This window comes from Galeopterus variegatus, unplaced genomic scaffold (assembly GCF_000696425.1).
Source record: "Galeopterus variegatus unplaced genomic scaffold, G_variegatus-3.0.2 Scaffold831, whole genome shotgun sequence".
NCBI classification, from domain to species: Eukaryota; Metazoa; Chordata; class Mammalia; order Dermoptera; family Cynocephalidae; genus Galeopterus; species Galeopterus variegatus.
The window spans coordinates 248,696-273,275 of NW_007726942.1; the positions used below are offsets into that span (position 1 = coordinate 248,696).

General features: G+C 33.1%; 1 protein-coding gene across 1 annotated transcript in view; it reads right to left on the minus strand.

Annotated features, from left to right (window-relative positions):
- The window catches only part of GBE1 (glucan (1,4-alpha-), branching enzyme 1), a 255,662-nt gene that overhangs the window by 105,408 nt on the left and 125,674 nt on the right, over nt 1–24,580 (minus strand). Inside the window, exons 6-7 of the mRNA XM_008572761.1 lie at nt 23,933–24,023; nt 21,892–22,101 (exon numbers count right to left, since the gene is read on the minus strand). Of these exons, the coding sequence (XP_008570983.1) occupies nt 21,892–22,101; nt 23,933–24,023 (301 nt within the window). The remainder of the gene's footprint in view (nt 1–21,891; nt 22,102–23,932; nt 24,024–24,580) is intronic.

Below are 24,580 nucleotides of genomic sequence, written 5' to 3' on the forward strand. Positions count from 1 at the left end.
GTATCTCCATTTATTTAGATCTTTTTCTTTCATTGGTGTTTTACAGTTTTCAGCATACACTCCTATACACATCTTCTTAGATTTACACCTAAACATTTCTTTTGAAAGAGAGAAGAAATAGAGAGGGAGGGAAGGAAAGAGGAAAGAAATGTGATAACAAGTTATTATAAATAGTATCATATATTTTATTTTAAAAACCACAGATTCAGTACTAATAAATACAAATACAATTGATTTGACTATTTTTCTTGCAGCCTGCAATTTCCCTTAACTCATTTATTAGATTTTGGGTCATTTTTGTTTGTTTAGATTCCTTGGGATTTTCTACATAGGAAATCATGTCATCCACAAAGAAGGCAGTTTCGTGTCTTCTTTTCTGAACTGTGTGTCTTTTATTTCCTTTTTTGCTTTGTTGCATTGGCTAAAACTTCCAGCACTATGTTTACTAAGAATGGTGAGAGCAGACATCTTTGCCTTGTTCCCAAATGCAATAGAAAAGAATTTAGTCTTTAACCATTAAGTATATTGTGAGGTTTAGGTTTTTAGTAGATACTCTTTATCAAGTTTAGGAATTCCCCTTTTATTCCTATTGTTCTGAGCCAGTTTATTATAAATGGATGTTGAATTTTGTAAAAACACTTTTTCTGCATCAATTAATATGATTTTTTCTTCTTTAGCATGTTAGTATGGCTGATTACAGTAAGTGATTTAAATACTGAGCAAGCTTCACATCTTTGTTTTGTTTTGTTTCCTTTTTGTCTTTTTTACTGACCGGTAACGGGATCGCAACCCTCGGTGTTGCGCCCGTACCGGGGACCGGCAACGGGATCGCAACCCCATGGGATCCGAACCCTCAGTGGGAGCACCGCTTCGCTCTCAAGCGGCGCACTCTCCAGTGCACCCCCGGGCCGGCCCAAGCTTCACATCTTTGTTTTGTTTTGTTTCCTTTTTGTCTTTTTTACTGACCGGTAACGGGATCGCAACCCTCGGTGTTGCGCCCGTACCGGGGACCGGCAACGGGATCGCAACCCCATGGGATCCGAACCCTCAGTGGGAGCACCGCTTCGCTCTCAAGCGGCGCACTCTCCAGTGCACCACCGGGCCGGCCCAAGCTTCACATCTTTGGAATGAACTCTACCTGATCATGACGTAGAATTCTTTTTCTGTATTGATGAATTGTATTTGCTAATATCTTGTAAAGACTTTTGTGTCTGTATTCACAAGGAATACTGATCTGTAGTTTTCCTTTGTAACCTTTTTCTGGTTCTGGTATCAGGGCAATACTGGCCTAATAAAATAAACTAGAAAATGTTCCTTCTTTTTCTATTTTCTGGAAGATACTGTATAAAATTAGTGTGAATTTTTTCTTAAATGTTTCTTAAAATTACCCATTGAAAATATCTGTACCTATAGATTTCTTATTTTGTGTGCTTTTAAATGACGAGTTAAATTTCATTCATAATTATAAGGTAATCAACTTATCTATTGTATATTGGGTGAGTTGTGGTAGTGGCTTTTTAGTAAAAGATCCATTTCATCTAAGATGATAAATTTATGTATGTAGAGTTATCCCTAGTATTTAGTTATTATCACTTTGTCTGCACAGAGACATGTCTTAAAAATTAAAGAGAAGAAAACTTTACTGTATTTATCCATATTTTTACTCTTTGCTTTCTTCCTTCCTTCCTTATAGTCTGATATTCCTTCTTTTATCATCTTTCTGTTCAGAGAATTTCTCTTAGCCATTGTTTTCAGATAGGTCTGCTAGCAACAAATTCCTAGTTTTCTTTTACCTGAGAATTTCTTAATTTGCCCATTATTCAGGAAAGATATTTTCACTGGTTTCTAATTAGTAAGCTTGTAATAAATATCTTTATGCATAAAGTATTTTTTAATATATAGTAGGCTTATACTTTAGAATAAATTGCTTTATATTTAATAACTCGGTGATCATGCTCTATCGCTTTTCAACATAAGTACTAACAAATTGTTTTCCAAAAGGCTTGCAGACAATTAGACACCATGAAAAACAGTGCATAGACGTAATCCCTTCTCTTAGAGAGAGGACGGGCTAGTTGACCTCAGAAAACCCTTCCAACTCCACACTTCATGACTCAAGAGTTACACCTGAGAAGGATCATTTATCATGTTAATTTTTAGACATGACATAGAATAAACTGAATAGCAGTGAAACTTTTGCTTTGATGTTCTAAATCAATACCTGTTTACTCCCACTCCAGTTCACCTTGGCATTTTTGCTTCACTTCTTCTCTCCCACAGCTCAGAAAACTTTGTTGATGATATATACCTTACACTGAATTTCCTTTGTCTAAAAAGGTTAAGGGTGAGTTTAGTCCAAATCTTCATTTTATACATGTAGAATAAGTCCTTGAGAAAGGAGAATTACTTAGTTACTTACGTACTGAGTTGAAAATTGAGGACGAGAGCCAAAGGTACTGGTATTCCATTGTGGTTTTTTCTTCTTCGTAAATCTACTCATCAGGTATTTTCTGGGCCTGAAAAACTGTTACACACCTAGGAACACCTTACCTAACATATTGTTAGAAATATCTAAACTTGTATACAAGATACTTCTTATAAAGATGGCCCTTTAAATTATTTCAAAATAATGCAACATGGAGAAAATTATATTTATCATTTTGTCATCGATTTTAAGAAACATGTAATTTTCATTCATTTATTTTTCAAAAGATAGATCTTACGTGGTAAAATCATTAATAATGTTGATATATTAAGCATTTGTCTCTGCCCTAAAAAGAAGCATAACAAGTAATATTATGCAGATGCTCAGCACCATGGCCGAACTATACCTGTAGTATTCATTCTATAGAAAATATATATTTCACATTATCCAAGTCTATATGAACTTGACTCAAGTTTATCTTGCAGATATATCTACACATATATAAATGTTAAGAGAATTTTCACTTTTTCAATTAAACTTAGAACAGTGGTTTTATTATTTTATATCTGCTCATGTTGAAATCAGAATAATGAGAAACCTACATTTCACTTACACTAAGGGTACAATTATAGACTATTATGCTAATTAAACAAAATTGACAATTACTTTGCTTATTTTTCCATTTTCCATTTAAGTGCATATTTCTGTATTTGCATATTTATATAAATTGTTTATAAATCAAAATAATTATGGAAGTTAATTATATTGATCAATAGAAAATGGGATGGCAGGTTGGAACTTATAAATTATTTAACACAATGTATCATTTTATGGGGGTGTGTAAGATAAGTACTCAATAAAATGATGACTGCATGTGGGATGGAGAAAAATTATAAAGCAAATAATTATATACATAATTGTTAAAATTCTCTAGGTTGGAGACATTCACATTTAAAAATTCTTTAGGGACTTAATTAAAATTGAAAGTTTTATCACTTCTTAAAAATATATCAAGAGATTTAATTTTGGCTTTGCGTGTTTATTTTGACATTTTTAAATGCATTTTAATGTGAGGAAACAAAACACCATCTTACGTTTAAAATAAAGCTTTTCTTTTTTTTATTTTAGGAGGTCTCTTAGAGTAAAACCTTTTCATGGTAAGTAAAACAGCATAGTATTAAAATGTCATCACCACTAAGAAACATACAAATTTATAAACTAAAATATCTCCATACTTAGGAAGAACTGAACTTTATAAATTAGTTAGTATATTGAATAATATCATGATTTCCTATTTTTTAAAAATATTTCTTTTATAAATCACTCAGGACACAAAATTAAAACAATTATATAAAGCACAGCAATTTTAAAAGGCTATAATATACGGCAGCATGAGAAGATGAAAATATTTTTGAAATAGAAAATGGCAGAGCATCTTGCATTAAAATATATCTGAAATTTATAGAGTACCCTATCAGGATATATACTTTCATTTGAGATGCAATTCTAATAGTTAAGAAGCATTTATTTGAGAGCAAGCATATGTTGTGGAAATTAAGACAAAACATCACTGAAGTGACACATGGTCCAGTAGAAAGTCTAATTTTTAAATGTAATGTATATAATATTAGACCTATAAATGCAGTATAATACAGTATTTAAGTAAGGGGAAGTCCTTATTACGTAAAGAAGATTAAGTTGGAATGAGGTGAGGGATGAACGTCAAGAGGGCAGGGACAAGAATGGGTATGGAAGGGCTTTCTTGAAGGTTTCCTACAGGGAAGTTAGGGGAAATAGATGGCTGGTCTTAAAATATAAGACCGTGCATAAAGCCATGTGGAGGAGAGTACATTCAAAAAAAAAAAAAGAAAAAAGGAATAGCATGTGTAAAGACAGAGACTTGTTATGTGAGAGAAACTCTATGTTGTAGAATTTAGAGTGGTAAAAAGAGACCAGATATTGGAGTTCCCTGTTTGCCAAGAACTTGGAATTTTGACCTCCCCTTTCATTTACCAACCCTCTTTTCTACTATCCTTTAAAGAATGTCTCTTCATAAAAGTCATCTACACCTGCTGCCTTCACTTTCTTACTTCCCCTTCTCTGCTTACCCCATCTGAATCAGAATTTCAGCCCAGCAATTCCACTAAAACCCTTTTTAGTCCAAATAAATGACCATCAGGCTAAATCAATGGCCAGTTCTCAATCCTCACCTAATTTAAACTCTGCAGATGCAGTTGGCATTGTTGAGCACTACCTCCTTCTCAAAACACGTTTACTTCATACCCTGATGGTCATCTCATTTCCCCTGCAGATCCTTCCCTATCTTCCTGCTGGCTCCTGGTCATCTTCCTGTCCTCTTCGTGTTAAGAATAACTTTCAGCTCAGCAGGCAAACAGTTCTTTTCACCCTCACTCTTCAGGTGATGTGATAAAATCTCATAGCTTTAAATACCATCTATAAACAGATGATTGCTATAAATACCTTTCTGTAAATTGCTGGTCTTAACCTTTTCACTGAATTCCGGACTCATATATTTAATTGCCTACTCAACATCTCCCTTTGTAAGTCAAACAAGCATCTCAAACTTATGATTTCCAACACTAACTTCTTGATTTTCCCCCAAATCCCTCTCTTCCCAGTTTTCCACAGCTCTGTAAACAGCTACACTGTACCTAATATCCAAAGGATAGATAGGTGCCATTTTCAGAGGTCCATTTATCCCTTGATCAAAAACTTAGGGTGAATGTCTTTCTCCCCGTCATATACAGCAACCAATCACTCAGCAAGTTTTGTTGGTTCTATCTTCAAAATATATTCCATTTTTAATCTATCTAATTCTTTCAGCACCTGATACTACCATTCTGATCCAAGACACTCCAATTTCTCACTGGTCTATTGCAGTGCAAACGTGTCTTAAATCTGCCTATCAATTCCACACCTGCCCAACTAGTTTATCACAGAGTAGCAGAATGATCTTTTTAGTAATGTCACACCATTTCCCTGATCCAAGCCTTTAAAAAGCTGTTAAAACAGCTTCCCATCAAACGCAGAATAAACTGAATAAAACAGAAGAAAATCCAAACTCCTTACAAGGGGCCTACAAAGCTTTACATGATCTGACAACTGCCAAATTCTCTGGAGTCTCCTGAAATTCTCCCGTTTAACAATCTCTATCTCCCCGGCCTTCTTTTGAGCATACCAAACCCATTTCCTCCACAGGGATTTGAGGATCGCTTTTCTCCTCACTGCTGCTCCTTCCCCAGGATTTGATACTGCACCTCACCTCATTCCAGTCTCTGCTTAAATCTCACCTCTTCAGAAATGCATATTATCTGGACCGTACTAATAGACAGCCACCGCACCATATTACACTAAATACTTCTAGCTGGCTGTATTTTTCTTCCCTGGTACTTGTCACTACCTGGAAATTTACTTTGTATTGTCTGTATTCCCCACCAGAGTGTAGGGCTCTGAGGCTGGTGTCTTGTCTGTTTTTTTCCCCCATTTCATTCCCAGAGTTAAGGAATGTTGGCTACCCAGTAAGGACTCAAACTTTTGTTAAATTAATTAATTAGTTAATTCAGCTTCTGTTGTGTGCCTGACTTATTTTTAATATATGATTCCTACAAGCAAATTACTTAAGTATCAACATTTGTTTGTAAAGCCTCCTGCCCCTAACACATAACATTAATTTTAAAAGGCAGATCACTCAGAAGTTTTATGCACACAGACACGCAAACATATATATAAAAGTTATGAGGAAACACAAGAAAACAACCTAGTGGATATTCATATGAACTAGTTTGTATCTATAAAGTAACATAATTTACAAACACATCCAAGAATAAAATTTCTACTTTCTACAGGATGCTAATGCATCTTGCATAAAGAGTAGATAAAGGACTAAGTCTCCTTCCGATTTGTTTCCAGTGTCTCTGAATTGCCTGAGTTTATGCTCAAATAGCTCAAAGGCTCACAATTCTGCAGGCAACTTTCTAGCTGCAGCCAATTTTTTCTACACAGTAAAGAAATCAGCACAGCAGGGAAAAAACCCAGCCATAGGGAAGACACAGAGGAAGACCCAAAGAGAAAACTACAGATACATTTTTCTCAACACAGACCCAAATCCTTCCCTGCCTCAGAATCTTGCCCTCCCTTGTGTAAAAAAAAAAAAAAATTGAGAGAGAGAAAAGACGAAAGGAAAAGAAAGAAACAGAACAAACAGAATGCTTCACTCCTTCCTTGATAGGAGATATTCTCAGGTCTTTATCAATTCAGAGACCACTATCTAATCTGGACACTCAGATAGCTTCTTTTTGGAGTTATTTGGTTATGAGTGGGCCTCTTATTTTTGCATTAGTTATGAACTTTTAATTTTTTACTCCTCGACTGCTTGTGGCAATTGGAGCCTCTATGTTAAGATTTTTAAAAAGACCATAGAGATAACTTTTCTCTTACATCTTTCCTGAAAATATTTCCTGTCAAAGCACAAATAAAAAAATAAAATCCCTTACATTTTATTCCTGGTTTTTGGCTACCTTCTTTCAAATATCACAAAACTTAATTGTCAAATGTACAGCTAAGATCTATTAGAGAGAGAGGGAGGGAGAGGAAGAGAGAGAGAGAACAAAGAAGAAGTAGGAGAGGAAGAAAGGCAGCCAGACAAACTTTTGATGGGCTGATGAGGAAAGGCTGATATAGTGTGTTGTTTAAATAAGTATAAATACTGAAGCAGGTTGTGCTATTATTTTCTGCTTGAGGAAATAACGGTAAAGGAGCTTCATTTCTCTAAAACATATGCTGTAAATAAACAGTACATGTTGATGGGGTTTGGGGTTGGTAAACAAGAGATGAAAATGAAAGATTTTAATGAAGTGAACAATTTAAAGATAATAACAAGCACCACTCAGTAAGGAGTAGTTAGGAAACAGCAGAGCTCGCATGCCAAAGCAAGTCTATCCTAATTCCATCCCCTAACTACCTCACATTACTATCACTATGCCTGTGTTGGTTAAGGTATTGGTAAAAAATTTTATTTTCCTTCAAGAATATAAGGTTCAAATAGGATATTCTTTACAAATATATATATATATATATATTTATATTAAACACCATTAACGATATTTATAGTATGGAGTTTACACATGCACAATCATACAATGGAATATCTCCTCAACATAAGATCAAAAGAATAACGGGTAAGTTATGAGTATTTTAAAAAATAAAACACAAATACACTCACAAATTTTAACTACAGATTATGATAAATAAGTGAAGGATAGGAAGAGGAAGCTATGGAGCAGAATTCCAGGGTGACTGATTTGAGACTGGTGACATTAAGGAGAAAGGGCTTCACACTGAAGATTGGAAAATGAACAAGAGATGGCCATACATGGGGAATATCCAGGCAGAGGGAAAAGCATGTACAAAGGCCCCAGTGCAGGAAAAGCACCAGCACGGCTAGAGCTTAGTGAGCAAGAGGACAACCACAATGTCAAGATCAGCTCAGAGCTAGATTCATCTAAAGCCCATAAGCCACGTTCAGATCTTTTTTAAGCCTCTTCTAAGTGCACTGAAATGCTTCAAGGTCAAAGAAATTTGAGAAAGTATGATTGTATAGTACTTACTTGGAGATTCAAAATGCACATTAGCTAATTAAAGATTCCAAGAATTTCAATTATAAAGAAATGTGTTGAACTTGATTTAATTCAGGGTTTTCCAAATTTATATGAGCACTGAACACTCTCCATGTGATATACTTATTGATATCCTGCTGAACTTTCCTCCTCGGTGGATCATTTCCCAAAGTAGTTATATGGTACAAAGAGCTGCGATAAACCTGGATGTCACTGTTATTTCATGAATGAACTGAAACACCATTTTCTATATCAGAGAATAAAAGGAACTAAAATATTAAAAAGTATTACTTCATAGAGATAATGGATTTCATTCTACTCAGCTGAACAAACATTTGGCAGTCTACTCTCCGGCAGGCTCTGAGGTACTTGCTAAGCAACAGGGTTATAAGACACATAAGAACTACATTCTAATTTGGGAAACTTAGAAAACATAAATGTACTTATGTTTTTATTCATTCAACAAATCTGTGTTTAAATGAGTAAAGCACCATCGTAGTCCTAAGGGATAAAGAGGGGGAACAAGACAAACATGGTCTTTGCTCCACTGAAGCTTATATATTTGCTTGGTGTAGACAAAAGTAAACTAAACAATAATGATGCAATCCAACAACTGGTATAATAAAACACATATTAACAAGTAGAAAGGAGAGAGTAGAGGTAGATAATAATAGCATTTAACACAGGGTGCGGGGGGTTAGGAAAGAGAATCCAGACTACGTAAGTGATTCAATCATATTTACAAAACTTAATTAAATAATTGAACTTCTTTTAAAATTCATGATAAAATTTATTTTCAATTGAGTGTTATACTCCATAATATATTTAACTATACTACCTATTATTTGAACAAAAAACCTATCCTCTAAAATATAAAGGAAAAAGAAAAAGTACATCTATATTATTTGCAACAGAGTACGTTACTAAATTATTTATTTCATCTTAAATTCTAAGTCACTTATGCCTGGGTCATTTGTGAGAGAAAATAATGCCAGAATAATTAAATTTATATGTGTTTATTGACTAACAAATTGGTGTTTATTATGCTGGTTGTTGTATAAAACAGTTCTAGGCTACTGATTGATACATTTCAATGAGTATTTTGTTTAAGTTACATGTTCATCACCAACTTCTTGAGAAACAGAAATTTAGTACTTTTCATAAAACATATGCTTTCATTTTTTGAGCTGATTGCTGCTGTAGGGGGTTATTGAAAAATAAAATAGCATTTCAACTGACTAACACAATAAACCAATGTACCCATTCTAATGAATCACAAAGTCATTACAGCAAAAGCATGCAGGCCACTTGCTATACTTCTGTCATTCAATGTGTCATACAATGCAATCCACATGGGGCTACTGAGGCCTTGAAATGAGGCTAGAGCAACAGCAGAACTGGATTCTTAATTGTATTTTATATCAATGCAAATTTAAATTTAAAAACTGACACTTAATACCATTACTGTAAACTTTAAGAATGTTTAAAACAACTCAGGTATGTGAATCTACTTTTTCAACCGTAAATTTTATGAAGTTTAAATATATATCAAGTATTTCTGATGAAAATTTTACATTTGAATTGAGATATGCTGTAAGGGTAAAATATACACCAGATTTCAAAAACTTAGTACCAAAAAAGATGTAAAATATCTTAATTTTTAATTCATTTTTATATTGTTTTTCTATTGATTACATGTTGAAATAATACTTTGGATACACATAGTTAAATAAAATGCATTAATATTTATTTTACCTGTTTCATTTTATATTTTTTAATGTGCTTACTAAATTATTTAAAATTACATATATATGTGGTTTGCATTCTATTTGTTTTGGACTGTGCTGCTCTATATGCACCTCAGAAGGACTGCTGGGTCTCTATTTCGCACATTTATTTCATGCACACCTCACTTATAATTACCCACTTTTTCCCATGAACGCCACTGACGGGGAACAGTAGTACCAGGTACTTCTCTCACCACCTCTGTGACCTGAAAGTGCTTGCTGTGTTCATCCACTGGTTTCTAAGTGCACTTTGTTTTATCACTAAGCTCCCTGGATTCTCTTCTTGTAAGATTTACTTAAAGGGCTGGAAAAAGATAGAGAGATAGGCTATTTCTGATAGTCTTTGAGACATAACCACACAAACTAGTAGATGAGCCCAATGGCAGGAGCTTCAAACTAGAGGTCTACCCAACCCATGCTAGCTTATTATAAGGCAACCATTAATAATAACACTTTATCAAAAGAGAAAAATGTCAGAGATAAATGCTAGACTAGACTGGGAATCAGCACAACAAATATAAAGATATGATCTCCCACATCAGTGGCCACATGAAACAAAAATCAGAGGAGACTGTAAGAACTAAATAGGCCCTTCTTAATTGAATTAAACTAGCAAATATTATAGAAAATAGCTTAGCCATTACAGTAAAAATTCATCACCAAACTCCATTTTTGGGAAAGACTGAAAAATCTGATCTAGAGTAAATTTTCTGAGAATAAAAATCTTTTTTTCCCCTCAGGACAGAGCACCATAAAACACATCCTAAGAAATATATCAGATATTCCCTGATTTAACATGCAAAACAAGCATGGAAGTCAGTTCACTAACTGATTAATAAAATGCCGTTGGCACCTAAAACTTCAAAAAATAATAGTAAGTACAGGGATGCTTCACTTTTTCCATTTTGGAGGAAAACAAAGTAGTTCACGTAAATAAAATCTTCACAGTAATCCCTCATTAGAAAACAGTTGACAGATAACTTTAACTGAATCTTTAAAACAACATTTAAAAATTTAACATTCTTACTGGAAATACTTTGCAATTACATTTTACTTTTTCCTGGCATCTTAAAACGAAATTGTTGAACACGACTTGCAGTTTTTTTAATGACTCAGGTTCATTATGATCAGTTATTATACTACACCACAGTCTAATGATGCCCAGAGGGACAATTACAGCACGCGGAACTGTTTGCTGCCGCACCTAAGTGGCCTTATGATGCTGTGCTTTCAGTTCTGGTTTCTAACCTTGATGGGTTTTCTCTTTCTACCACTGTTCTTAGCTGTGACTTCTCAATACTGTTACATGTTGATCACGATGGGTCATTTTCACAACTGTTCTTAACTTTGTGCTTCTACCAAAAACAGCTTAACATGCTTGTAAAAAAAACCAGGGTGTAATGAACAAAGATCCACAGCCGTTATGGCACATGTTTTGGCTCATGAAAAAATGTTATTACTTTCTTTCCTCCCTCTAATTAAGTTTCAGAGAACTTGGCTGGCTAGTAAGTCTGCCCACAAGATGATTATGACAATGATATGGTAATGATGGTGACAGTGACAACTGTAAGTTAGACACTGGAGTAAGTGTGACATTGAATCTTCACAATCATATGAGGAACATAAATTATAATCTCATATTACAGAGGGGTAAATTAAACTTAGAAAGATTAACTAATCTGACGTGTTACATGTTAGTAAGTGGTGAACTAGTACTTGAGCCCAAACCCATACCCATTCTCTATGCTGCCTGCAAGGTCAGTACCTATATTTATATTTTTTTAAAAAATTGGTTAATGGACACAAAGAATGATTACATTTTGCAATGATGAATATGCTAATCATCCTGACTTGATCATCACACATTACACACAAATACCAAGAGCCAACTCTGTACCCCACAAATTTGTATAATTAATTATGTTTCAATAAAAAATAATTAAAATAAATTACTTATAACAGATGCAAGGTATCAAAAGAAACAAAGGTTACTGAATTTAACTACATAGATTTCTTCAATAAACTTACATTTTGCTTTATTGAACCCAACTTTAATATACACTTATTTGTTTATTCATCTACTACTTAAAATTAAGGAGATATTGCATCATTTTGCTAAGAGATAATACCCTACTACTAGTTTAGGTTTATAAAGCTCCTATTGCTACAAAAGAAATTGAGCTATAATTGTATTTAAGTTATAAAAGTATCATTGTCCTTATTTCATTTTATTCACTACTTATTTGGAAGTTTGATAGAATCTGATACTCTCACATCCCAAGGCACATTTTGGAATCCAGAGATAGCCATAGTAGCCCAGGGGTTTTATCCATCCTACATGTATGTTCCTTCGGTCTGCAGAGTGATTTCAAAATTTTATATCAATCACACAACATTTAAAAATAGAATATAGTAATTATCCTTATTTGAGCATCACATATTGCACCCAGATATTGATATTCAATGCTGTATGCCACAGATATGTACAATCGTTTCAATTAAAAAAAAATGTAAAGGAAACATATTAAAAAATAAAAGAAAAATGGAGAGATTTAGCATAAAATATGAACTCCTGATTTCTCTTAAATAGCTGGAAGATGTGGCTACATGGGTTCACATTCTCACATGGAAACAATTGGCGGGGAGCTTGTGAGTGGCAGCACCTCATGCAGGACCTGTTTGCTCCAAAGTGCCAACAGGCGCCATCTGCCTGCTTCCCTCAGTGACCTGCCTGGTGTGTGAATCTTGCTCTCATCCTTTAGTAAAATTCTGAAAGTACAACTCCAAATTTTCCATAATATTCTATATTCTAGTTTGCCACACATTCTCAATTATACTATTATATAATGTCTAAACAACTGCCGTGTAGTACATGAATAATATCATCATTACGAGCTCTTTATATATGAAACGGAGATTCAAATGTGAGCTTGGTTCAGAGAACAGAGGTCAGAGAAGTCAAGGTGATCTGATTTCCAAACCACCTCTTTTATATTATGTCAGATCTTTAATATCTTAACTCTCTCTATTATTATTATTATTATTATTATTATTATTATTATTATTATTATTATTATTATTATTATTATTATTATTATTATTATTATTATTATTATTATTATTATTATTATTATTATTATTATTATTATTATTATTATTATTATTATTATTATTATTATTATTATTATTATTATTATTATTATTATTATTATTATTATTATTATTATTATTATTATTATTATTATTATTATTATTATTATTATTATTATTATTATTATTATTATTATTATTATTATTATTATTATTATTATTATTATTATTATTATTATTATTATTATTATTATTATTATTATTATTATTATTATTATTATTATTATTATTATTATTATTATTATTATTATTATTATTATTATTATTATTTTGGCTGGAAGTATCTCCTGTAGCTTTCTTCACTGAATTCAGTTTGAAAGAACAGGCAACCTAACCAAATCACTTTGGTGTCACCTCCATGACACGCATGATGGTGAAAACTTTATAATACAGAAATAGAGAAAAATGGAGAGAGGGAGAGAGAAAGAGAGACAGAGAGAGAGATGTTTTACTTTATATAAAATATGTCCTATAAGAAACAATAAATTATTAACTTTACTTACACATTTAATACATAAACAACAAATATATCACTGAAATTAAAAATAAACAAGCATGTATTTAGAATTTCAAATGGTGACAAGTACAATGGAGAAAAATTAGGAAGGGATAGGCAGAAGGTAATCGCAGGGGAATGGAGGAGTTATTTTATATCAGGTGGTCAGGGAAGTATATAAAGCACCTAATGCCTCAGAACTGAATGACAATAAATCTGACAGTAATCATGATGACTATCATCACCTCACAAAAACCAGGTGAACCCACCTGGACAGCTAGTTGTCATCCTTTGCTATTGTTAACACAGTTCTCAAAACAGAGCTTCAGTATTGAAGTTGGCTATTTCGCTAGCACTGTGAGAAAATGTTAACTATAACTGCTCCCAAGTTTTACTGATGCAGTCAACAAACAGAATTTTGAAAGGCAACAGAGACAAAATTTAATCTTGGGGGGATATTTTAACCTGGAAGTAGACAATAAAATAAATCCTGGGGCTGGTGGGATGGAAAAAAAAAAAAAAAGGAAAAAAAGAAGAAAAAAAAAGAAAGACTGAAGACCCAAGGTACAACTCAATAGGAGTACCTCAACATTATAAAATGTGAATGGGAAATTCAGAAGTTAGAGAAAAATATGCCTGATCACTAATCTAAATAATGGGTGGTATCTCTCAAAAATGAGTAATTTTATATTACTTATTAATGTATGTCCTATTTTCTGAAAATAAGTGACTCAATACAACATGCAGTTATTTATCTGCAGCATAACACTAAGGAAATCATTCAGCTAGAAAACCATGAAATATCCATATCTTCAAAACTGCTAGTCCATACTCTAGAAAATAGACATGTTTAAACAAGCTATTTTGTTACACACAGATAAAAACAGAAAAATTGATTTTTTCCACTTTTTTCCCTGCTTGTTTAAAAAGGTCATAAACAAAACAGACAGCATTATTATTATAGACTTCACATAACTCCCAGACGTAAATGGATAATCACTTGAATAGGGACCTCAAGAGCATTTTCACAAACATGCAGAATTGTCTTAACCAAAGGGAGATGGTTTTAGAGCAATGCATAGCACTTTCAAATTTATACTGAGCAGAACTGTCCTACTTTTGAGTGAGTTTGGATTTGGAAAGGTGAATGTTATAGGTGAGTAAGACCTAAATACTCAAGATATTTTAACGATATCCCCGTGCACCTAAATTTTAGACTTGTGGGGAATAAACGAGGCAGATAATACCAGGAACAAAGTTTATACAAAGACAGTAAATCCTCACCCCTGTGCTGTGCTCTGCATCAATAGAAACCTTTCTGCTAGGCCGAATAATCTCATAAACCCTGTGAGAGAAGTTATATTTCTACTATTCAAACTCAAATCCAGACAGATTAGATTGATATAGCAACATTCTTAATCTCTTTTGCAAAAGAGAATTAGTCTGTCTGAATTTTGAAGCTAACTCTACCTTCTTTGAAATAGATTTACTGTTTTCCTTAGTCAACCTGAAATAAGATTTTGGTTTAAACAAGGAAGAAATGCTTAAAGGAAAAGAAAAATACTATAAGGGAAGAAAACAGTAAAACTTTTTATGGGACACCCAATATTTTCAAAAACTATTAACAATTTCACTGTGAGATTTTAATGTTCTTAATGAAGAACAGGTTGTAAGTGACTGTTTTTTTATTGTCCGATGCCCTTTGGAAGAGATAGCTGTTTGCTAAAACTATGTCCAAAATTGTCTTTTAACTACCTGTCATTTACTTTTTTTACAAAGCAAATAGGACAGGTATCTGTATGACTAAAATAATGTTGTTTTATTTCAATTTGAAAAAAAACCAAAGAACTAAATGTAAACTCATACACAGACCAAAAAAACAGCAATTTTAAAATAGAAATAAAGTAATCAAGGTCTGGGTAAAGTTAAGATCACTTTGATATATGATTTTAATGCTTGTCCTGGCTGTAACTGATAGCTTGCTGAAATACAAAGATCTAAATGAAAAGAGAGGATCAATGGCTGTGATTACTAAATTATAAAATTATACTCTTCTTTTCAACACCATCTACCAACTACCATCTTCCCTAAAATGAATTTTCCATTTTCCCTGATGTTAATCAGGTGATTTTGTACCTAATCTCAAGATGATTCATTTATATTGACATTTATAACCAATAGACTTAAGACAATTGGAACAATTTTAAAAGTTTGGCAAAAACTGCTTCCAAGATTAGTGTGTATGCAAATGAAAGAACTTTTATACTGAAAACCTTTCCATCACAATGATGGAAAATTTTTCTTGATATTATCCCCCAAATTCTTTATTCACAGATGAACTTTCTTTAAAAGCAGTTACTTCACATTAAGTTTTTAAATGTCACCTATATCCTGAAGGTAATAATTTTTTAGGTCTATTTTCTCCAAAACTTCTGATAAACATATGCTCAGGAGTTTTCCAAGCATATATATCTAGTAATGAATCCTAGTATGTGTGCATCTCTAATTTTACTGGAAAATACCAAATTGTTTTAAAAAGCAGTTGTACATATTTACCCTTTGTATGCTATTTTCTCTCTGTAATTTTGGCCATTTTTACTATGGCAAAAAGAGCAATTATTTCACCCAATAACAAAAACACAAAGTAACATATGACTTTAAAGCCCTTTTAAAAATAATTTTAGAGGTTTTTATTCATGTCCTGGATGCTTAGTTTTTAAATATCTTGCTAATCATGATGGTGTCATACACTCATTAGCTAATCTATCAATGAGTAATAATCCTTGAATTAAGATTTACCACTAAGAACTGATTTGGTCATGGTGTAATATCATATATAAATATGGTAGATTTTGTTTTAGAATACTTGTATCTAGTTAATGATAGCTTATCTCAGGAATGCAAAACTGGCTTAACATTCAAAATCAATCAATGTAATTTACCATATTAACAAATGAAAAAAAAATAAGATATCATAAACTGACTAGTTAAGATCCAAAAATCCATCTGAGCAGGGACAACCCCCCATGAATTTATGGAAAAGGCCTAGCACGGTTAAAAAGCTCCAAATACTATAGTGTCTATACTAAAGGTTATTTTATCCCAGGTATGACCCTAAAGAGGCAAACTGGATTCACTTTTGTTTCTGAAAGGAACTCTAGTAACTCAAGATAAGAGTAGGATACCTTTTAGTCCAACAGTTGTCACATTATGAACCCATGCCAATAGAATATTATACTAATTTTGTGCCCAAATGTAAGCTTAAGAGAAAAAAATGAGTATTAGCTCTATTATGCTATCTCCTTTGAGATATCAATATCTTATCTTTGAAAGAAATAGTCAACAAAGAAAAGGTACTTGAAAATTTAATAATGGTTAAAATTAAATAGTTATTTAAGTTCAACTAATCTGCACTTGTTTAATAATGTGCATCTATACAGTGCTAGAGGAATGTGCAAACAGAATTTAAAACTGAGACCACTAAATTTATCCATTATTTCTCACTCTAGAAACTTTTGAAACTTGTGGGTGGCAGATTCATCAGAAAGTTATCTTTACCAACTAAAGAAAGGACAACCCAGTCTCTGTTATGAACTGTCATTAGTAATTTAGCAGAGCTAGAAGGCAGTTCAGCCGAGTAGACAGAAAATTAAAACATGGGCAGCTCCTGATTGGAAATTTATTCATAGCAGGTAATGAAATAGCACAGTCAGGATCTCCGGCATTACTCTGAGTGAGAGATTTAATTCTGATAAGTTTGATGATGGCACTTGAATCAAAGATTATAAATGTGACAGGTTGTGACATATAGAGAGGATGAAAATGAGCATCAGCAACATATCTCTGCAGAAGCGATTTTAAATAAGATCAATTTTTTTCAAACAGTAAATATAATAATTTCAAAATTATTAAAAAGTTTCAAAGAAGAGGCTTGGGCCTTAAGCAAACCATGTACCATCTTTATGTCTATATGTGAATTCATTATAATATTAATCAACCTATCAAAGGTAAAGAATATAATTTATATTTAAAACATGAAATATAAATACTTTCTGATTTCATCTGGATAAGGAACAAACTCAAAATTACAGGCAGAGTAGCTATCATATGGAGAAGATGAAAGTGAGTGATTGGGTTTTTATGTATTTATATGCATGTAAGGAATTACTCATTAAATAAAAGTATACTATTTGCATTTATAAAAAATGATAATTTTCATTTTATGTACCTTTTTATATTTTCTAATTATCTTCAATAGCATTATTATCTTTATAATGAAAAGTGTATTTTTTTTTTTAATTGCCTATCTCAGACATAACTCTCTACAACAGAACTACAGCTGAGGTAAATAATAAAACTTCCACATGGACAGGTATTTCAATACATCTCTTTTGAATTTGTGGAGGAGCATATTCATTGTGTGTGGTCAAAACTTGTTAATTATGGGCATGGCCTTGGCCTTAAAATTCTTTCCTCCCATTGAAAAGTGGGGTCCTTGTCTCCTGTCCCTTGAATCTGTGACTATTTGACTAATAGTTTACAGCAGAAATTACACTGTGCTAGTTTCCACATCCAGACCATATGAAATGGCATCCTAAACGCCATGTGTTTTGAGACTCACACTCTTATGAGAAAGCCCACATCATCTGTGAAGTGGGCTACAAGAACTGAGGTGCTCTGGCCCACAGCCACAGCTGATCTCCTGGCTGCCAGTCAGGTGACTGAATCTTCTGCTACCTAATTGAGCCTCCTCATCTGACACAACACAACTAAAAAGAGAAGAGCTCGCCCCCCTGAGGTATGCCCAAATTGCAAACTTAGGCCCAAAATAAAGAACTGCTATTGCCTTAAGTCACTAAATTTTGGGCTCATTTATTAAGCAGCAATAGATAACCAAAAGAAAAGAGTAGGACTCTAATCATGAATGCTAAGATTATAAAAATGACTTTAGAGTTACACAAAAGCAATATTAAATTACATACGCAGTAAATAATAAGAATAGAAGGAGATAAATGTAAAAGAAAAAGCCTGGTAAATTTCATCAGAGTAGTATAAATTTTTCCAATGAAGTTTCTAATAAATTGCACTTAAGTACTGAGACAATAATTCAAAGATTGTTAGAACCTTTAGTATATGCTGAAAACCCTAATTATTAAAGAATTTGTTTAAATTTGGTTGTATACATTGATTTTGTAGGATTTTATCTATATTATGATGATAAACCATGTCATGATGCTGCCATAACCAATACTATAAACCTATGTAGACAATATTAATTCTACAAAAATTAGAAAATTTAGATTATTAGCCAAATAGGTCAACATGTAGAATAATACAAATACATTTTAATGGAACTGTATTTACAGAGGACTAAGCCTATATGACAGAGCAAAAACAAACAAAAAGTCATAATAATAATAATAACAATAATCTAAAACCATATTATACATTATTTACTAAAATGTGCACCTAAGAAAGATTGATAGATAATTCAGTAAAAAAGAAAGTATTAAATGACAATGTTAAGTTTGTCTCGATTTCTGTAATAGAAATGTTTTTGAAAATAAGTACTGGGCACAGACTTCATGAATATGACCCCAAAAGCATGGGCAACCAAAAGAAAAATAAACAAATGGGACTATATCAAACTAAAAAGCTTCTGCACAGCAAAAGAAACAATTAACAGAGCTAAAAGACAACCAACAGAGTGGGAGAAAATATTTGCAAAATACACATCTGACAAAGGACTAATATCCAGAATATATAAAGAACTCAAACAACTTTACAAGAAAAAAACAAGCAACCCAATCAAAAAATGGGCAAAAGAGCTAAGCAGGCATTTCTCTAAAGAAGATATACAAAAGGCCAACAGTCATATGAAAAAATGCTCAACATCACTCAGCATCCAGGAAATGCAAATCAAAACCACACTGAGATACCATCTCACCCCAGTTAGGATGGCAAAAATCCAAAAGACACCGAAAGATAAATGCTGGCATGGCTGCGGAGAAAAAGGAACTCTCTTACATTGTTGGTGGGAATGCACAATGGTGCAACCCCTATGGAAAATGGTTTGGAGGTTCCTCAAACAATTGAAGATAGATCTACCATATGACCAGCTATCCCACTGCTGGGAATATATCCAAAGAACCACTTGATCCTATGTTTTCACTTATTGGAGGGAGCTAAAGGTGAATGAATCAATTCACACACATACATACACACACACACACACAAACACACACTCACACACACACACAAAAAAACAAACAAACAGCAATAACAACTACAAAAAAAAAAATCGGGTGGGGGGGTGGAGAGGAAGATATAACAACCACAACTTTTTTTTGAAGTTCTTACAACAAGAAAATGGAGGGGACACACCTGGGTGGGAGGGGGGAGAGGGAGGAGGGAGGGAGGTTTCGGTGATGGGACACAATAATCAACTACATTGTATATTGACAAAATAAAAATAATTAAAATAAATAAATAAATAAATAAAACAAGTACAATCCCTTTTCTTTAAAAACTGGATACATTTAAATGCACTTTCAGAGCTCATGGTACAGAACAATATACTATAATAAATATTTTAATAAAATAAATAATTGTTTTAAAACATAGAAATCTAACCATTTAATATATTTCTTTCATAAGCACAGTTCTACAGGACAGAGTCAATGCTCTTTCATCCAAATATGAACCAGAGAGTTCAATTAGTAGCATTTCTTGTGCACATTCTACTTTTACTCAATAATGAATTAGTGGGGTTATATAACAGAATTAGCACTGCTTTAATCCTTTTCACTTGCTATAAATCCGTAACATAAAAAGCAATGTTCAGAAAGGTAAACAAATACAAAATACCTTCATAGAGGGAATTAACCCTAAAACTCTGCCTCCTCCTATAATGAAATACCTGAGAACAAGAGTGATTAATCCATTTGCACCAGAATGAAGCTAGGCCTGGAACCCTGCCACCCTCTTGTGTCTTTTTTCATGTATTTTCATGTATTATGCTGCCTCATCTGCCATGAGTGAATCCTATATGGCTATGAAATATAAAATAAGGTATGATATTAAAAAAAGAGTGAAGCAAAACAATTTCCTCCATACAAAAGTCATCTAACTTATGTTGGAAATGGAAATTCTTCAGTTTATAAAAATATTGGCTGAAGTATTTTTCTATACTGCCCATTTTCCAGGTATGTGTATGTTTATGTATGGTACAATATCCAAACAAAAATTCACCAAACTTTTTCAAAAATATTTACTATAAAAATTAGTCATACATTAAAGTTGGCCTGTCCATATCCACAGATTAAGCATTGGTGGATTCAACAAATTGTGGCTCAAAACTTGAGGTACAGACGACAAACTGCATGTATTTTCCATCCGCAGTTGGTTGAATACACAGATGTGGAACCCATGGATACTGAGGGCTTCCTGTATGATGCCATTTTATATAAGAGACTTAAGTATCTGCAGATTTGGGTATTTGCTTTAAGTATTTCAGATTTAAGTATCTGCTTGGAGGGAGGTATCCTGGAACCAATCCTGCCTCGGATACGGTGCACCCACTGTACTCAATATTTTAGTACTTTTAATATGCCTGACATCATATTTTGATTATATTTTCCCTTATGATAAATAATGGATACAAGCTGACAGTATTTGGGATTTTTCCTTTTAATTTTTTTGCCATATGTTGTTTAGATTTAAATGCCTAATATGCCCTTCTATTTAGAAGGTAGACGAGGTCAGAGATGTGTTTAATCTTAACAGTTTCAACACTTAGCTTTGGTTTACTTACCTGTAAAACGGCCATAACAATAGTACTTACCACATGTAAGTAGAATTGTTGTACAGATTAAATAAAATATATAGCTAACATATCTAAAACTTCTGGCACCATACCTGATATATATATTACATACTAATAAAATGTTAATTGTTATCATTGTTTTGAATTAATAATTTAGCTGCAATCAAAAATATGGTAATACTAAAATATCAAAACATGAAGCATGATTTTTTTAAGTGGCCTACTTAAAATAATGTCTATTTCTACTAAAAGGAGATTTGCTATAGTTAACTCAACCCTGATCAAGAGGTCTTTTAGACATTAAAAAAATTATTCGCCTTAAAACTTTTAAATGACACTATAAGCAATATATTTTAAATAGCATAAAATTTGTAAAACTGAAATTTAATGCAACATACCACGAATGCATATGCTATACAAAACAAGGTAAAAATTCCTCATACAATTTTTAAAAAATTAAATTAAGAACATTACATACCAGTGAGAAACTACACATTAACAAAATTAGTAAAATTCCTTAAAATTAATTTTAAACAACAACAAAAATATATTTCCATATTAAATGCACCTACCTGGAGTAGGCAAACAATCTACTATCCCAAAGATCGTGATTCCCTCTAGGTCCAGAATGAAAATAACAGGAATCTGTCCCATCAAACAAATTCAATCCATCTTCTGAATTTTTTGAAGCATGGCTGTGTACCACATCTAGGAGGACTGTGATACCCATTGAATGAGCTGTGTCAACCAGTTCCTTTAGCTCTTCCGGTGTTCCATAACGGCTAATGGTAAAGAGCACAGCAAGAACAAGACTATATTATATTTAAGGCAAATAGTCAATTATGCATCAAATGTTTTACCAGCACAGAACAAAATACTTTAAATACATAAACACAGTGTGATACCATACAACTGAAAGTTACTTAACGTGTGTTATTAAGAAAATTTGAAAGTACTAAATAAAAACATAATAATTACATAAAGCTATTAAACATATTTATATACCAATGAAAATTCACATTTGAGTATGCAAATAGTAAAACTCTGCTTCTCTAGCCTCAGAGTTTCTGATTTTCATCTCCAAGTCTTGCTAGTCATGGTCATTCATGCTCCCATGTCTGCCCATCCCTTTGAGTGTGTACAGTTGGGGGTCAGGGGTTCTTAGAGTATTTCTTTGAACATCCTTTGTGCCTCGATTAAGGCCATCCTTCCTGCACTTATTCCCAACTGGAATGCCCTCAGGTGCCAGTGGGCCAAGAAAATGTGCCAAGTCTGTCACCACCCAAGCAGAAAAGATGATTGGCTCACATGGACATGTGTTTGTGTTTAAAACAATCTCCCAATCTACATGAAAAAGAAAACAAAAACCACTCCCAGAGGAAAGCCTTTACTATCTATGTAAAATCTTGATATTACAGTCTTCCATAGCATCAACTTTGCCCTTAAAATAAATAATCACCTTTGTCATCAATTGTTTACTAACTCTCTTTCTCACTAGACTGTACGTTCCTTGAGGGCAAAGGCTGTGACCATCTGGTTTCCCATGATATAGCATAGTGCTTAGTATATAGTGGATCTCCTGATTGAAACCTCCACTGGGCAGCAAGAGCTATCTTTAAAAATGCAAATACGATCATGTCATCTTCTACTTAAAATCATACTTGCAATCCCTTTGTTCCTAGGATGAAGATTATTGTCCTTGTCATGGTCTACTGCACTACCTAACCTGACTCCTTCCAATAATGTTAGACTTATCTTATGACACTCTACCCCTTCCTCTCCTTATCCTGGCCACCTAACCTTCTTCCACTCACTGAACAGGATGTTCAATGAATAAACAGTCCTAAAATTTCATCCATTCATTCATTCATTCTACCTACCCCCACTTCATCTCTTCCCCCAGTTAACTCACTCATGTTTTAGATCTCAGTTCCAACAATAGTTCAGATTTCATCTAAGCTGGTCAGATCTCTGATTCTATTATAGCACTTCTCATTTTCTTCTTAGTTTTTATCATAGGAAGAAATCATAATACATATGATTATTGTATTAATGTCTATGTGCCACCACACTATAAACTACACAAGGCAGGGACAATGTTGGAATTGTTCAACTTACGGTCATTCAGGTCAGCACCTCTTCAATTGCATAGGACCCCCTTGGGGTCTTTCCATCCAGAAAGCCACATTCCTTACATTTCAGCCTTGGAGGAAGGAATGTCCTTCTGTGGGTAGTATTTGTCCTACCAAGGGCTTCCTCTGTCACTTTCCTACATGTGTTAACAATCTCTTTTCAGAAAAGGATGTGAGCTTTCACAATAATGGCTTTCCCAGGACATTATTTTCTGACTAAAACGTGGCTCTCCAAATGTGTGACCATTGAGCAGGTAACTGGACAGTCTTTATGAGAAATCATTCCATAAAAAGCAACATCAAATCAGGGCCAACCTCTAAGGCTAGATGGGAAGAGAGTCTATGATCTCAGTAAAAGAAAATGTTCAGCTTCTGTTAAACGCTAACCCTAAAATGTTACAAAATAACATTATATAAAATATAAAAATTCATTTACTTTTTGCTCAAAATAAACATTGATATAATGACTCTTTGATTTTACCTTGAAGCTGCAAAGAAGCTTGTGACTTGATAACCAAAACTAGCATAGTAAGCGTGCTCCATGATTGCCATCAACTGAATGCAGTTGTATCCTATGTAAGCAAAGGTCAAATAGAGATAAAAACCACATTTTAAAAAAAGTAATAAAAATAAAAGGCATCCTTGTCCTAAAAATGTTAAATTTTACATATTATCTAGAAGCTTTGATCACCTTGAAAAGTTCTACTACCTTAAAGTCTTTTGCTTGTCTGACCTAACACAAAATTGGCAGTTAAGTTTCTTAGAGTTATACTCTATTTGAAATGCCTTCATTTTAAGAAGCAATAAATGATATGCAAATTTACTCTTAATTTGGTTTTAGAATATTAAAGATGGCAATCTGCATATACTAATCTTCAGTTGTGCTTGTAATATTCATAAAGATTATGAAAGGTAAATAAAAGTAACTAATTGCATGACATATACTTTTTATTTTGCCTTTTTCTTTATATATTTCAGTCACTTCTACCACATAGCATACTGCCAAATCCATTTTTTCATAATGCAGCTTTTATACAGTAAGCATTAATGCTTCTACTTTCCACTATCTTTTGCACCTATAAAATTCTCCAAAGTTGCATGTGTCCATGCATGGAGACACACACAGACA